This window comes from Lithobates pipiens, unplaced genomic scaffold (assembly GCF_037356315.1).
Source record: "Lithobates pipiens isolate NorthernLeopardFrog02 unplaced genomic scaffold, aLitPip1_a1.2 Scaffold_13, whole genome shotgun sequence".
Taxonomy (NCBI): domain Eukaryota; kingdom Metazoa; phylum Chordata; class Amphibia; order Anura; family Ranidae; genus Lithobates; species Lithobates pipiens.
Genome location: NW_027507718.1, coordinates 103,781,542 through 103,799,266, shown reverse-complemented (window position 1 = coordinate 103,799,266; position 17,725 = coordinate 103,781,542). Strand labels below are relative to the sequence as shown.

Sequence of the window (17,725 nt, the reverse complement as noted above, 5' to 3'; positions counted from 1 at the left end):
GCGTTTTTGCAGCAATTTGTGTTTTTTAATCTGCCCAAAAAAAAAGCAAAAATGCAAATTGCAGTAAAATGTGCGCAAAAATCAAAACGTACAGCAAAAAGCTCTGCAGAAACAGATCAAAAGCAAACTGCATAGGTATCGAGCCTTATGCTGGCTCAATTTTCAGATGAGAATATTCAGACGAAAAATCTTTGTACGTTCACTGAATGAAAGAATTTTGTTTGAAATTTTCACTTGTTTTTAACATCCTGTTTTTAAAATTAATGTAATTTCTGAACGAAAACCACATACACTGTCTGAAAATTCCTTTGACTAAGAAGTTTTCTATTTCCAAATTTTCCCGTCACTGTGGTTGAAAATGAACGTCAATTTGACCCACTTTTTTTTTTTTTTTTTTTTTTTAAAGGTTATTAACCACTTGACAACTGGGCACTTAAACACCCTTAATAACCAGACCAATTTTCAGCTTTCAGTGCTCTCACAATTTGAATGACAGTTACTCAGTCATGCAACACTGTACCCATATGAAATTTTCGTCCTTTTTTTCACACAAATAGAGCTTTCTTTTGGTGGTATTTGATCACCTCTGGGTTTTTTATTTTTTGTGCTATAAATGAAAAAATACCGAAAATTTTGTAAAAAAAATGCTTTTTTCTTCATTTCTATAATTAATTTTTTTTGTAAATAAGTAATTTTTCTTCATAATTTTGGCCAAAAATGTATACTGCTAAATATCTTTAGTAAAAATAATCCAAATTAGTGGAAATTTTTTATTCTCTGTGAAAGTTATAGGGTGTACAAGCTATGGTGCCAATCGCTGAAAATGTATCAATTTGATCACACCTGATGTACTGACAGCCTATCTCATTTCTTGAGCCCCTAACAAGCCAGTAAAGTACAAAAACCCCCCAAATGACCCCATTTTGGAAAGTAGACATTCCAAGGTATTTGGTACATGGCACCGTTAGTTTTTTGAACTTGTCATTTTTTCCCACAATTCTTTGCAAAATGAAGATTTTTTTTTAAATTTAATTTTTTTTCACACCAAATTGTCATTATAACAGGTTATTTCTCTCACACAGCATGTACATTCAACAAATGAAACCCCAAAATAAATTCTGCTGCTCCTCCTGAGTACGGCAATACCACATGTGTGAGACTTTTACACAGCCTGGCCACATACACACACCCAACATTGAAGTAGCAACTTCAGGCGTTCGAGGAGCATAAATTACCCATCTAATCTCTCAACCACCTATTACACTTTTGAAGGCCCTGGAGCACCAGGACAATGGAAACGCCCACAAAGTGACCCCATTTTGGAAAGCAAACACCCCAACGTATAATCTATGAGGCATAATGAGTCCTTTGAATGGTTCATTTTTTTCCCAAAGTTTTTGAAAAATGTGGAAAAAAAATGAAAATGCATTTTTTTTTTACAAAAAGTTGTCCATTTATAAGATATTTCCAACACATAGCATGTACATAGCAAAAATGACACCCCAAAATATATTTTGCTACTCCTCCTGAGTATGGCGATACCACATGTGTGAGACTTTTACACAGCCTGGCCACATAGAGGCCCAACATCTTAGAAGCATCATCAGGTGTTCTAGGAACATAACTTGCGCATCCAATTTCCTTACAATCTATCACATTTTTGAAGGCCCTTCATATTTCTAACATAGCACATACATACCAAGTAAGGGGTAAACAAAAAATTACCTGTGGTTTTAGTAGTCCAATTGTCCGCAGGAGAGCCCTGATCCAGGCAGCAGGCAGGGACGTGGTTAGCGACAGTGAATGGAATTGTCCAGGCAGCAGGCAGGAATATTGTCCATCCTGGTAGTAAGCAGGAACATGGTCCAAGTAGCAGGCTATGAAATAATGGAGAAAGGGGTAGAGGCTTCTCCCGCCCAAATCTCTTTGAAGCCTCTGAGTCTCCAGTCCCTAATTCGGGAATAAGAAAACTAAAAAATTAGTTTTCTTCATCCAGAAAAACTATTCTGGAGCCCCTCACATATGTGAGACCCCTTTTGTTCCCACTAGCATAGCAGGGTAAAAGATCAATCCAAGAGGCAGGCAAAAAACGTGGTCAAACAGTCCATGGTCAGTTCCAGAGAAGGCAGAGGCAGGTACAGTTTAGCGTTAGGCAGAAGCGTGGTCGTATAACAGGCCAGGGTCAGTTCCGGAGAAGGCAGAGGTATGTTTAGCGTTAGGCAAAAGCTTGGTCGTATAACAGGCCAGGGTCGGTGTCGGAGAAGGCAGAGGTATGTACAGTTCAGTGCAGTGGCATAAGGGGTGTGGAGGAAAATGACAGGAAATGAGAATTACGTTTACCATACTTCCCTAATAATGTAGAGAAGTATGGTAACGGCGGAAGCATTCACCTATACAGAGGCCTGGTTGGGAAGGACAATCGGGACAATAAAATGTGGTGTCTCTTCTAATTCCTCCTCTGGAGCACACCCGGCATTTTTTCTGACGTCTGCAGCCTGTTTCACTGGGGGGGGATTTTGTCAGGAAAGTGGCGTTCGTGGAGTCTGCTCACACAATCAGAGCGAATAGTTTCTGGTGGGCCTTCAGGGTACAAAAGGGCGGAAATAACTTCTTCTTGGTAGTACAAATAGGATACGGGGTTCTCTGTAGATTTTTGGTAAAGGACATAAGTGTTATACATGGCCAAACTGAAAAGATAAATGGACACTTTTTTATACCAGTGGCGGGATTTTCTTGTGGGAAGGTATGGTTCAATCATCTGATCGTTAAAGTCCACTCCTCCCATAAACAAATTGTAATCATAGATGCAGGCTGGTTTCTGGATTGGGCCGTTTCTTCTGGAGACTTCTATGTAGGTGTCATTATGTATTGTCATCAGCATGTGGACGTTTCGTTTGTCCCTCCACTTGACAGCCAATAGCTCCTGGTTCCGCAAAGATGCCGTCTTCCCCTCATTGTAGCTTTTCATTGACGAGTTTTTGCGGGAAGCCCTTTCTATTGGCTCTCACTGTACCACATGCTGGGGTGTCTCTCCGGTGAAGATTGCGGAAGAGGGGCAAGCTCGTATAAAAATTATCCACATAAAGATGGTATCCCTTTCCAAGGAGTGGATAGACAAGATGCCAGACCACTCTTCCGCTGGCTCCAATGTACTTTGGGCATTCAGGGGGGTGCAGTTGGGAGTCCTTTCCTTCGTACACAAGGAAGGAGTAGATGTATCCCGTGGCTCGGTCACAAAGTTTGTACATTTTAACCCCATATCGGGCCCTTTTGCTGGGGATAAACTGTTTGATGCCAAGCCTGCCTGAGAATTTTACAAGGGACTCATCCACGGAAATATTCTGTTCGGGGGTATATAATTGGGGACATTTTTCAGAGAAATAATTTAGGAGTGGCCGAATTTTAAATAGTTTGTCAAAAGCTGGGTCATTTCGGGGAAGGCACTGGGTGTTGTCATTGTAGTGGAGGAACCGCATAATCATTACGTATCGTGATCTTGGCATAAGGGATGAGAAGAGTGGCATGTGGTGGACAGGTTTGGTAGACCAATAGGAGTACAATTGTTTTTTTTTTTTGAAAGTCCCATAGAAAATGTTAGGCCTAAGAAAATTTTGAATTCCTCTACAGTTAGTTCTCTCCACTGAAAGGGACGGGCATAACTAGAGCCAGGGTTGCTTACTATGTGCTGCTGTGCGTAGAGGTTGCACTGGGCCACAATGGATGATAGTAAGTCTTCGGTGAAAGCCAAATGAAAAAAATCTAGCATTGAAAAATCATCGGTGTTCACCTGGACACCTGGCTGGGCGGTGAAGGGGGGGATATTTGCTTCTCCGGAATTAGAGGGCAGCCACAGGGGGTGTTGAAGGGCATAGGGAAGGCTGGCATGGCCCCTATTCGAGGTGGACGGCACTGCTCTCGGCACTGCTCTCGGGGTGGACGGCACTGCTCTCGGGGTGGACGGCACTGCGCTGCTGGTAGTAGGCTGCTGCTCCACGCCAGAACGCATTCTTTTCACGGGCACATATTCCTCTTCTGATTCAGTATCAGACCCGCTGCTTGTAACGGGTTCATAGGCAGAATCCGAATTGGACAGAGAATCAGAGAGCTCCGCGCTGCTCTCATCGGTTATACTTAGAAGCTGGTAGGCCTCCTCGCTAGTAAAAAATATTTTTTTGCCATACTGGTGGCTGGTGAGGCTGCACTGGTGGGCACAGGTGGCACTGGTGGACACAGGCGGCACTGGGCACTATAGTGGCTTTGGTTGCACTGATTAGCACACAGATGGCACTGGTGGGCACACAGATGGCACTGGTGGGCACAGGCGGCACAGGCGGCACTGGTGGGCACAGGCGGCACTGATGTCACTATAGTGGCTTTGGTTGCACTGGTGTGGCTCTGGTGGCACTGACTAGCACACAGGCGGCACTGGCGGGGCACTGGCGGGCACTGGCGGGGCACTGGCGGGCACTGGCGGGGCACAGGCGGCACTGGCGGGGCACAGGCGGCACTGGCGGGGCACTGGTGGGGCACAGGTGGCACTGATGTGGCACTGATGGGCACAGGTGGCACTGGTGTGCACTGTAGTGGCACTGGTGTGGATCTGGTGGCACAGGGGTGGCACAGGTGGCACAGAGGTGACAGATGGCACTGTTGTGGCACTGCTGATCACTGTTGTGGCACTGCTGGGCACTGTTGGGGCACTGCTAGGGCACTGCTGGGGCACTGCTGGGCACTGTTTTTCCCACTCACGGTTAACTATGTAGCTCTCCTCTCCTCTCACGCTGCATCGGTGAGAGGAGAGAAGTGAACTTTGCATGACCCATGACGTTTTTTGTTTACATTTTGTGATCGCTCCGTCATTGGACGGAGCGATCACGTGGTAAAGGACCGCTGCTATTGGTCCTTTACCGCGATCCGTGTTGCGCCGGGTCCCGTGAACCCGGCGAGCACGGATGTTCCGGTGTGCGCGCCCGAGGGGGCGCGCACGAACGATTCTCCGGGAGGACGTCATATGACGGCCTCCCACAGATAACAAACCGGCCTGTAGCCGTCATTTGGCTATAGGCCGGTTATTAGGTGGTTAATCGATTAATCGAAACAATAATAGGCCAACTAATCGATTATGAAAATAATCGTTAGTTGCAGCCCTACAAGAGATAAGACGCAAGGTGGCTTGGGGGTGCCCGATATTAGATCTTACTATCATTCAATATTATTGGCACGGGTGGTGGAATGGGTAAAAAATAATAAAGAAAAAAGATGGGTTAAGTTAGAAAATGGGATCAGTAAAGCCTCTTTGGGTAAAATGATATGGATCCCACCACATTTCAGAGAATTAAATGGACACATACACCCGATCACTCGGACAGCAATCACAATATGGGATAAGGTCCATAAAAAAAACTAAATTGGGAGTATAATTCCCCACTGTACCATTATGTGACACGGATTACTTTGCCCTGGAGAAAGAAAGTCTTCGGGGGGGTGGATCAGGAAAAAGGGTGGCCAATTAAGACATTATAAGTAATGGTAAAATATGCACTTTTCAGGAGCTCAGGAGGAAAAAAGAGGTGCTAGACATAAATTGGTGGAGGTATGCACAGCTGAAACACTTTGTGGAATCTCTCCCCTCTCTGATCAGATCGGCAGACAGTCTGCGTCCATTGGAGCGGACTGAAGAAGAGGGATTTCGAAGATATATAAAATATTGATGGGATTTAAAATATTGGACCCCCCCCCCCATATATAAAAAAATGGGATGAAGAGATTGGGACAAGTACATAAAATATTAAGGAAATTCACCAGATTGCAGAGTTCAGGAAATGAATTATAAATGTATGGCTTGGTGGTATTTAACCCCAGATAAAACATACCATTTTCAAAGAGAGGCCTCTAATTTATGTTTGCGAGGATGCTCAGAAATAGGATCCATGATCCACATATGGTGGACATGCCCCAAAATTAGAGAATTTTAGAAAGAGGTAATAGTAACAACTGAGGAAATAACTGGCTTAAAAATACCAGAAGAGCCAAGGGTATGTTTGCTACGTGGAGGTACGTTGCCCATCAATCAATACAAGAAAACACTTATTCCTTGTTTTTTAAACGCAGCAAAGAGTTTAATTCCCCAGATGTAGAAAAACCCAAAAAGTCCTTCGCTGAAAAGTTGGTTTTGTAATATAAATAAAATTGACAACTTAGAGTATGTAAAGTTTAGTGGCGAAATCGGGGAAGTGGGGTTCGTAACAAGATGGAAAGATTGGGAAAAATGTAAGCGATCATCGAGATATGCTGAAAGGATGGCAGTTGCATAACAGGACCCAGGGCCGAAAGAGAAAGTGTGGGTGTTTTTATTAGTGCCACTATCACATGACATAAAAAAAAAAAATTTTTAATATATTATTATGTAATCGGTATCGGCAAGTACTTGGAAAAAAAAAGTAGTGGTACTTGTACTCTGTCTTAAAAAGTGGTATCGGCGCAAACCTGATCATTGGTGTCCTCGGGAGGAATTGTCCATCATTGGTGTCAGCAGACAAAATAGTGCCCCAAGAGCCGGATAAAAGGAAGCAAAGGGCAGCATCTGGCCCCCCCGACCGCAGTTTGGAGACCACTGGTCTAGTGTATAGTTATATAAATTCACAATTATACAGTGGATGTTCGTCCAGTAGGGCTGTATTATGCGGTAATGCTATCAATTAGGAAGCATGGTCCCCTCCTCCCTCTAACATTTTCGATACCCAGTAGTGATTTTTAGGGAGCTCTTATGTAGTGACTTACATTTTCTACACTTCTTATGCTTATAAACTAGATTTGTTCTGTAACAGACTGCTAGGTTATGCTGTTAACAAGCTGTACTGCTTTACATTCTGGATCTTTAGGAGGCGAGTTAGTCACCCCCATCTGCCTTCACACCACAAAAGATGTTCCAAACCTAAAACAATGATTTATGGTCAGCAATAAACTTTATTTTAATCTTTTGATCAGACTATGTTTATCCCAAGCATGTATACATTCCTTTACAGTAAATGTACTCACTTCCTCTGAGAGGTTTGTTCCGGGCTTCCACTAATATTTTGGTAAAGGACTTTCTAGAGCTCTTTTTTTATTCTTCTGCCACTTCAGTGATTTCATTTGGGCGACTTAAATCAACTCTTACGTTCATCTTAGTCTCAACCCATGTCCACATCATCGTAGCAAAAAACAAAATATATCCACTGAGTGTGGGGAGGGGGGGGGGCGGGTTTGCCCATGGGCATCAGAAAATAAACATTTCACCGTATACACGGTTACCAAGTAATATCCCCTCTGGCCCATCTCCCCACCCACACCCACCCTGGGTCTCACCAAATATCTTAAATAAAAAAATAAAATAAAAATGCAGCACTGATGACGCGTGTCAGTAGTTTTTATTTCTATTTTTTTTATTTTTTACAAATTAATAAAAATGTATATATTACATGTTTTATTTTACAATTTAACCTTTTTCAATAATTATTATTATTATTATTATTATTATTATTATTATTATATAAAAAAAATATTAGTTTTTTGCTCAGTGACCGTTATGACAGTTTATGAATGAACAGAGTCAGCGTGCATTCGGAAAAGGAAGTAGCCCATAAATTACATATTTACTGGTTCCTTCCTCGGCTCTCCATCCTGACAGATCAACCATGGAGGGGGACTGGAAGAGGCTATGGGGGACGGTCAGGGGGGGGGGGCAATCTATGTGGCAGTGGGGGAGGAGTTACAATCCCTGATCTGAGAGAAGCGGCTGTCAGCTGCTTTATTGAAATCTATACAGGGAGATCAGTGATTGTACCCATCATTGTATGTTTGTGACATATATTATTATTATATAGGATTTATGTATAGCGCCGACAGTTTTACGCAGCGCTTTACAACATTAGGGCAGACCGTACAATTACAATACAATTCAATACAGGGGGAATCAGAGAGCCCTGTTCGTTAGGGCCTACAATCTAGGAGACCTATATCACAATACAGATTTTTATTTTTATTTTTTTAAAGTAATGCAGTGCCGTTTCGCAAAAAAAAAAAATGGCCTCGTCATGAAGGGGGTAAATCTTCTGGAGCTGAAGTGATTAAGCAAACCTACCCCAGCCTGTGACTAGATGCTGAAGGAGCTGCAGCTCTCTGAGGTCATCACTTTGCCCTCTTGTAACAGTTCAAACAATTGGCTGTTAGAACTCAGATTGGCTTTGAGTGCAGACATGCCAACTCCCAGTGCAAGTGTTGCTATGCAGTAGACTACAGAAAGCTAATATCCACAGAGATTCAGATACTTAGGTTGAATATATGTAGAATACAATTAATTATTTGTTAATGAATATATAACTGGATTAAATGGCATTTATTATCTGCCTGGAGTTCAGCTTTAATTAAAACTGACTGCTGTTCACAGGATTCCTGCCAAAAAAAAAAAAAATCAGTCATTGATTTGCCATCCACTTACCATGACTTAGTAAAGCATTAACCCCTCGTTGTCTTTACCTTGATACAGTTGACCAGTTTTAGGCTGCCCAGTTTGTGCAGTTGTTTACCATGGATGCAGGGGCTTAGTAATCGCTAAGTCCCTGGTGAAATATGGGCTTATTGAATGAGCAATGAACTTGACATTTATTTCTTTTTTCTTTCCAGCTACACTGTCCAACAGTGGGATTCAGATGATCCTGTGCCAAGGGCTGAGTTGCTGAAAGGGGTAGCTGGAGCTCATGGTCTGCTCTGCCTCTTGTCAGAGAAGATAGATCAGGAGGTTCTGGACACAGCTGGTAAGCAATGTCTGTTTTTTGTAGCAGAATAATGTGCTTGGAATATTTGGACAAAGATTAAAAATCACATTAATTATAACTATTTGGTGTGTTCATCTGAATGTATTTAGTCTTCTAGTTCTATGTAATTTTATAGACTTGGATAAAATAAGGATGAAGTTAAAGGCACAATATTGTATCAGTAAAATATTTAAACCACTCAATCAAAGGATGTCGGGTGGCAGGGAGCTGATGGGAACTGCCTACAAAACAAATTTTAACTGGTTCATCATGAATTTGCACATTATATGCCAAGCCTAATACTTTATATAGCTGAAAGTAAAAAATATACTTTTTTCTCAAGTCATCTTCCAGGACGGCACACCTGAGAGATGAGAGGCTCCTCCCTACAGGTAACACAATCAATCGACAGCTGTTTTAAGTCCCCACCCTTCCCCTTGATCCTCAGTTTTTGATTGTGTTACTCCCTACACAGCGAAACTGTTTGTTTTTTTCCAAATGACCCGAAGCCTGGGGCTGGTGGTCTCCCCCTGGGAGCCGGACCACAATCTTGGGAAGCCTCTGGGTCTGGTAGAATATTCTTGTCCTTCCTGGGGGGTTCCCCTATCTTTTCCTCAGGGGGGGCAGCAGAATTTGGAAGAGCCCCCTGAGAGCTGAAGGACCCTGGGTACAGTGGTGTACCCAGAACTTCAGGGGCCATTATCCTGTCTCCCCTCCTTACCTGTCCAGGTGGCTGTTCAGACGGGGGTGCTGGTCATCTGTTCTTTCCAGGGGGATCGTGTCCCCGACTCCTAGGTCCCCGGTAGCTGGGCAACAAGCACCCGCGTCATTTTCAAACTTTGGGAAAATGGCGGCGGCGTTCTTACCCAGGAGGGAAGGCTGGGAGTCAGTAGGAGCAGGCGCCCACATCCTCCTTTCGCTAGAGCGAGGAGGCACCAGTTCACTACGGTGGATGTCTGCCTTAACCACCTCAGATGGGAATGAGGAACGGAAGGCATTGGGCCCCCCCCCCCATGTGTATATACTGACTGGTACAGTGCAGGACACAGCCTAACCTTGCACCTCCCTATGGGGACAGCAGTTGGGGGGGGCACTTTGGTGGCTATCCTCCTTGCGTGTGGACCATAAGGATGGAAAAGCAAGCCTGCTGGCTGTGGCAAAAAGGGGAAGACGACAACGGTGAGTACTTTCCTTTGCCTTGGGAATTTAGCTGCAAAATCCCCAATTCCAGCCAGAGGATTTCTGGGCATTTGAGATAATCTCCCCTGGGGACTGGGTTCAAATAGCCCTGAAGCTTCTGCTAAAAACACTAGCTGCAGCTCCTCTTGCATCAGAGACGCTGTATGGTGGACAGGTGGTGCAGAGGAACGAGTGTGCCTAAACCACCTCAGATGGGAAAGAGGTAGGTAGGCCATTGCTCCCCCCCTTCCCCGTGTATATACTGACTGGTGCAGTGCAGAACCTGGGGTTCGGGGATACAAATAGCCCAAACGCCACTGCTAAAACCACCAGCCACAGCTCCCTCTTATAGCAGAGACACTGTGGTTATCGCAGCAGTAGGTTGCCAGCCTCTCCCTACATGCCCAGTTGTGGTACATTAGTAGGGATGAATATAGCATACAGAGGGGACCTGGTAGATACAAAGTTAATTACAGGCCAGGTATACCACTGAACAAGTTATTAATTGTGCAGTGGTTGGTGGATTCAGAAGCTCACCTGGTCAGCAGGTGCTAGGTTACTGGCCCTATTGGCCCAGCTGCTAGGAATCTGAAGTTGCTTCATGATGCTTAAAAGCTGACCTACCATTCAAGGATGGGCAGGGACCAAGCTTCTGTGTGGCACAGTAGGGGTTCCCTTGTGACAGATCCTCCTTTTGGGGGTTGCTTGCTATAGGTAACTTTCATAAGCTCCAACCTCCCACTCCACCTTTACACTGTGGTTATATTATAGTGTAAGAGGTAAGAAAAAAAACAAAAAAAATTTTTTTGGTTTGGGCTACAATCCACTCAGTGGCAGATCTAAAGGCGATTCACCATAGATCACTTCCTACATCCTTTTTAATTGAGGATTTTCTGTGCAAACCTATGCAAGAGCTACATAATTGCTTGTTTGAAGCCTGCAAGTAGCTATTTACCCCCAGGCTAAATTGGTAACCACCGCTTATAGAGGCTGTCTTAAATTGGTCTCTAGGGTTGGGCTCATTGAGACTTTAGTTGCTAATCAGCCCCACCTGGGTATGAGCTGGCTAGTGTTTGCTCAGTCTATGGAGGTAAGGTAGGACAACTACTACTATAGTAGGGTGTCCAACCATTTTAGGATTTGTTCCTTCACTGGTGGTGAAGGTTTAGTATCTACAGCCCAGGCTATGCCTATGAAATAAATTGCCTGTTGGTTATTTCATAAAAGTATAGACCATTACTCCTCATTGGCTACACACCAGTAGACCTCAGTAGTGAAGGTTTGTCCTTGCTGGGATGTTTTTGTGGCACAGCAGAAATACACATTCAGATTTGTGACATCTCTGCTCATAAGGGCTATATTGCTGTACATCAGAAATGTACTGCACTGAAGCTTGTTTGCTGTCCTTTATATACGAAAGGTACTGCTTTGTTTGGCTACAGATCAGAAAAATACAACAGTGAAGGTGGTCTTTACTTTCTGGTTTTGTGCTGCACAGCAGAAATGCACATCATTGAGTCTGGTGACATCTCTGCTCATAATGGTTAGATTGCTGCACATCAGACATACACAAGATTGAGGTCTGTCTGTGGGGCTTTGTGTCCTGTATTACTGTCTTGGTGGTGGTTACTTATCAGAAAGGCAGCAGTGAAGTCTGATGGTCCTGATTTGAGTGGCGTTGTGCTGATTCAGACAGTGCTATTAACGGCAATGGCTGCCGAGTTTAAACATGCGATTTGACATGTTGAGTTGCATGACAAATCATTTCAATAAGGATGTGCTATCTCTATTCAGAGTGTTTTTTATTGTTGCACATGAGACATATACAGGATTAAGGTCTGTGGGGTTTTGTGTCCTGTATTACTGCCTTATCAGAAAGGCAGCAGTGAAAATTGATGGTTCGAATTTGTTGGGCTACATAGCAGAAATATAAATTGAACCCCTGCCAAGTGTAGTACATATACTGCCTTTGGTAATCCAAAGTGGTGTGCCGATTTTAGCCATGCGATTTGACATGTTGAGTCGCAAGGCCAAAACGCTTCAATATGGATGTGCTATTCAGAATTGTTATATTGTTGCACATAAGACACAATGTTTTTGCTGCTCAGCTGAGAGACAGATTGAGGATGGTGGCATCTCTGCTCAGTATTGGTATATTGCTACACATTAGACATACACAAAGATTGAATGTTTGTGTCCTGTATGTCCTATATTTACTGCCTTATCGTTTGTATATCAGGCACAGCAGTGAGCAGTGTTTCTCATTGATCTACCTCTCTGCATCTTAGGAAAACACAGCAGGGGGTTGTTGGCTGCAATCCTCCAGGGAATCACAGCATTGGGGACCCCTTGCTTGTTCGACCTGAAAATTGCAATTTTTTTTCCCTGCGACCTGTGTAATCTTGAGGTCTGTGGATCCAGGAATCTGGGACTGCTGGAGTCGCACAGACACTAATGGTACCCATTGGAAGCCATAGTGTATGACTTATCATGTGTCTTGCAGTCCTAAGTCACAGGTTGGGTCGCACAGGTGTGGGAGCCCTAAGCTTATCTGTCCCTTCTGGTTGAGGTTTTTCTACACAGCAGGAATACTCATCATGGCGTTATTGTCTTATTTTGCAGCAGACCCGAAAGATTGCAGCTGTAAAGGCTGTCTGTCTTTTTCCTCAGTGTCTGCTTTTATGTTGTTGCACAGCAGAAATACTCAAGATTGAAGCTTGTTGGTGCTTTCTGTTTCAGAAAAACACAATGCTGCAGGTTGCTTGTGTCCTTTCTCAGTGTTGGTTCTATCTGAACTACACTACAGAAGTGCATGACAAAAAGGATTGTCTTGTGTTCCATATTTTACCCTGTGGCATAGCAGAAATGCACAACACGGGAGTTGGTGTTTATTAGGGCTGCAACGATTAATTGATATTATCGATAATGAAAATCGTTGTCAACGATTCAGCCTGTCAGTTGAAAAAAAACTAAAATCCTCTCCTCTTATGTCATCCGACCTGTGTCCTCGGCGCTGCTCTCTGACCAGGCACGCACTCGCCGCTGCACGTCCGCGGCGCGCCTCTCCTCCTCACTGATGTCACATGATCATTCACACAGATCTCAGCCCCGCCCGCTGCTGCCTTGAACAGAGAGGCGAGGGCGAGAATCTGTGAGGAGGACACTGAGCCGAGCTGCACACAGTGTGAAAAAAGGTAGCGCTATCGGCTAAAAGTTGTACCCAGTAAAAGCACACACACACACACAACATTCAGTGCCCCATCATCATTTGCTTTCCTGGGAGAGAGAGGAGAGGAAATAGAGCCACATTGGTATTTCTGCAGGGGGGGTAATAATAGTGCCCCATTGGTGTTTCTGGGGGGGATAGTGCCCCATCATTGGTGTCCCTGGGAGGAGTAGCGCCTCCCGGGGACACCAATGATGTGGTACTATCCCCCCCAATGGGGCACTATTATTCCCCCCCCCCCCGGCTGAAACACCAATGTGGCTCTATTATTCCCCCCCCCCCCCCAGAAACACCAATGTGGGAGGAATAGTGCCCCATCATTGGTGTCAGTGGGGGGGAATAGTGCCCCATAATTATTATTTTTTTTTTTTTATAAAATTCTTTTTATTGAAGATTACATTTTAAACACGCATAAATCCAGGCCATATCAGCGTGACATGGCCCAAAACAAAAAAAGGAAAAACAATAAACCAAAAAAAAAAGGCCTCGCAGGGCCCAGTCATTCCTGACTAACATTGATAGCTCCTATCTACTACCCATATCACCCCTCTCATTTTGTCACAGCTCACAGTAGATCGTATAGACCTAATTTAAAGTCAGAATGTCCCCAATGAATTCCTTCCTTTGTTGCCATTCACATACATGTCCCCAGCCGCTCTAGGGCCCTCCACTCACATACCTATAACAGAATTTCTCCCCCTTCCTTACATCATTCCGTGTCCAGTTGTATTTCAAGGGTCATCGTGCACTCAATAGTCCGGTATCCTCATCCCCAGGAGACCATCTACCCCACAGTGTCTTCAGCCTCATACCACACCCTATCAAATTTCTTAAGACACCCCCTGGCTATATATGTAGCCTTGTAGTATGGCAGCATACCATTAACCAAGCTCTTCCAAAAGTTAAGATCAGGAGCACTGGCATTTTTCCATTTAAGTAATATTGCCTTTTTCCCATAATATAAAAGAATAGTGAGTAGGGTTTGCAAGGCCCTCATAGGCACTACCTCCTCTACCAACCCCAGTAGGCAAACCTTCACAGTTAGCGGAATGTGCACCATCAAGAGATCTGAGATACATGTCGTAACCTCCTTCCAAAAATCCTGTATGTGTGAGCATAGCCAAAAGATGTGCCTGGCATCAGCTGGGGTGACCGAACATCTCCAGCATTCTGCTTGATCATGGCCGTAGATCTTCGCCAGTCTTGCTGGCGTGTAGTAGCTCCTGTGGAGAAACTTAAATTGGATCAGCCTATCCCTGGCAGATATCGGGTGTTTAAAGGGTTGGGACCACAAATCGTTCCAATCTTCAATAGTGCCCCATCACTGGTGTCAGTGGGGGGGAATAGTGCCCCATCATTGGTGTCAGTGAGGGGGAATAGCGCCCCATCATTGGTGTCAGTGAGGGGGAATAGCGCCCCGTCATTGGTGTCAGTGAGGGGGAATAGCGCCCCGTCATTGGTGTCAGTGAGGGGGAATAGCGCCCCGTCATTGGTGTCAGTGGGAGGAATAGCGCCCCCCGTCATTGGTGTCAGTGGGAGGAATAGCGCCCCCCGTCATTGGTGTCAGTGGGAGGAATAGCGCCCCCCGTCATTGGTGTCAGTGGGAGGAATAGCGCCCCCCGTCATTGGTGTCAGTGGGAGGAATAGCGCCCCCCGTCATTGGTGTCAGTGGGAGGAATAGCGCCCCCCGTCATTGGTGTCAGTGGGAGGAATAGCGCCCCCCGTCATTGGTGTCAGTGGGAGGAATAGCGCCCCCCGTCATTGGTGTCAGTGGGAGGAATAGCGCCCCCCCGTCATTGGTGTCCCCGGGAGGAATAGCGCCCCCCCCCCCCGTCATTGGTGTCCCCGGGAGGAATAGCGCCCCCCCCCCCGTCATTGGTGTCCCCGGGAGGAATAGCGCCCCCCCCCGTCATTGGTGTCCCCGGGAGGAATAGCGCGCCCCCCCCCCCCCCCCCCCCCGTCATTGGTGTCCCCGGGAGGAATAGCGCCCCCCTCCCCCGTCATTGGTGTCCCCGGGAGGAATAGCGCCCCCCTCCCCCGTCATTGGTGTCCCCGGGAGGAATAGCGCCCCCCCGTCATTGGTGTCCCCGGGAGGAATAGCGCCCCCCCCCCCCGTCATTGGTGTCCCCGGGAGGAATAGCGCCCCCCCCCCGTCATTGTTGTCCCCGGGAGGAATAGCGCCCCCCCCCCCCCCCCGTCATTGGTGTCCCCGGGAGGAATAGCGCCCCCCCCGTCATTGCTGTCCCCGGGAGGAATAGCGCCCCCCCCCCCCCCCCCCCGTCATTGGTGTTGAATAACAGTGCATAGAAATATTGAAGAATCACTTATTTTTATAAAACTGTACAATACATACATATTACACCAGGTCTCCGCACTTTTTTTTTTTTTTTTACTTCTAGTTGCAAAAAAAATTATAGTTCACCTCTTTTCAGAATGTTTGTTTTTGTACTGTTGCAAAGTTGTGTAATGTTAAACTTTTTTTATTCTGCAGTTTGAGTGTTACACTCAGTTTTTTCATTATTACTTTTAAATAAACTAAAAAATTGAACGTTACATTTTTTTTTTTTGTGCTTTTATCTGATTATTTGAAAAAATAATCGGCCGATTAATCGATTATGAAAATAATTGTTAGTTGCAGCCCTAGTGTTCATATTGATCTTATAATTGTATTGGGTAGTTTGCCAGAAATATGCAACATAGAAGTTTGGGTCTTTCTGTCCTTTATATTTATAGCCTTGTTTTGCTGTACATCAGTCAAACGCAAGAGTAAAGGGGGTTCCTGTCCTTTCTGTATTTATATATCAGTTATGACCTAGCTAGCTGCACTTCAGAAATACGCAGCATTTAGGGTTTGCTTGTGTCTTAATGTTTTTACATCTTGGCAGCACATCAGAAAACCAGACTGTGAGGACTGTTTGTCTACATTGAGGTTCAGATTTGAGTCTCTTCCTATATTTGATATATGGGTTTAGCTAGTCACACTCAGCCTTCTTTTCCATGGAGGGGCCAGGAGTTTGGGCTGCAGATGCCACATGTCAGAAAACCTCGACCCCTTACATTCAGGGATGCCATAACCATTTCCTAGGGTTGAAGCCCTGTAGGGTTATGGGACACTGGAGGAGGGATAATGAATCGCCATGTTTAGTAAGAACTTAGAGAGTTCTGTTCAGAGGAGTATTAGGGCCTGAGGCTGAAGTATAAAGATGTATACCCGATCGAATAGGTTTCGGCTCGGTGCATGGCCTTCATTTCGCCCCTTTAGCAAAACTAGACGTAGCAATATGGGTAGTCTACTCCTGCTAGGGACTTTAAGCTCCTGAAGTAAGCTCTCAGGCATAAGTAAAGCTATAGATTGGGCATGCCTTAAACCCAGGGATCAAGCTTCTGTTAATCTATTACCCTTAAGTAGGCTTCCCTTTAGCCTTTGCTGACATAAAGATAAAAAGGAACAAAAAAGGTTGTCTGTCAGGGCCTGCCCTCCCCCCCCCCCCTTTTTTTTTTTTTTTGCAGTTTTAGGGTAGTGTTAAGACAGGCCCTCTTATTGATTAATGTAGTGTCCTTGTCTTACACAGGTCTCTGATTTATCTTTTTTAGTGGTTCTAAGTAGCACCTACAGGCACAAAAGGCCATGGTTGTTAGATAGGCAACATTGCTAACCTACAAGTTTAACATGTTTTCTGATTCCATCTTTAAGAGCCCATTTCGCCTAGATACTGCATCCGAAGCGGAAAAGGCAGGAACATCTGTGGAGCAGACCTGCAGATCAGCCGTATAATCCAGCTAAGATACCTTCATCAAGCATATGAGCATATGGAGTGGAGGTAAAGCTCACTGCAGAACCAAGGTTCGCCAAGAGGGTCTTGCAGTGGCCCCACCCTAAGGTAGGCCTGAGGTACTTGTTTATCCTCTCAGGTGTGCCGTCCTGGAAGATGACTTGAGAAAGGTACCAGTTACTTACCGGTAGCTGTCTTTCTGGGAAATCTTCCAGGACGGCAGGCCTACTTCCCGCCCGTTGGAGGAGGGAAAATTCTAGAACACTAGAAGGTGAGTGCCTATGAGGAATGATTTCCCTTGTGAACCGGGTTCAGGAGTTACTTCTCTACAAACGGAGGATCAAGGGGAAGGGTGGGTACTTAAAACAGCTGTCGATTGTGTTTCCTGTAGGGAGGAGCCTCTCATCTCTCAGGTGTGCCGTCCTGGAAGCTTTCCCAGAAAGACAGCTACCGGTAAGTAACTGGTACTGTATACAGCTCTTTGTTAGTGAAAAAAATTGAATGCGAGTAAAGTTCTGCATCCTTTTAGATGCAATTGTGGAGAAAACACTAACAAAATTATACTTTAACATATGAACATTCTAATTTTGTTATATTCTTGTTACAATTTACAGGGCCAAATCTCAAGGTTATCAGTACATTGTCTGTGGGCTTTGACCACCTAACAATCAATGAGATAAAAAAGCGGTATGTAATTTGTTCCATAAAGATTTATGAGTTACATTTTATATGTTAATGACATAACGATTTTA

The 17,725-nt window shown here is 44.9% G+C and overlaps 1 protein-coding gene across 2 annotated transcripts in view; it reads left to right on the top strand.

Moving 5' to 3' along the window:
* Window positions 1–17,725, top strand: part of GRHPR (glyoxylate and hydroxypyruvate reductase) — an 81,681-nt gene that overhangs the window by 12,651 nt on the left and 51,305 nt on the right. For both annotated transcript variants that reach the window (XM_077475364.1, XM_077475363.1), the window contains exons 2-3: window positions 8,665–8,795; window positions 17,588–17,660. In XM_077475364.1, the coding sequence (XP_077331490.1) occupies window positions 8,665–8,795; window positions 17,588–17,660 (204 nt within the window). The remainder of the gene's footprint in view (window positions 1–8,664; window positions 8,796–17,587; window positions 17,661–17,725) is intronic.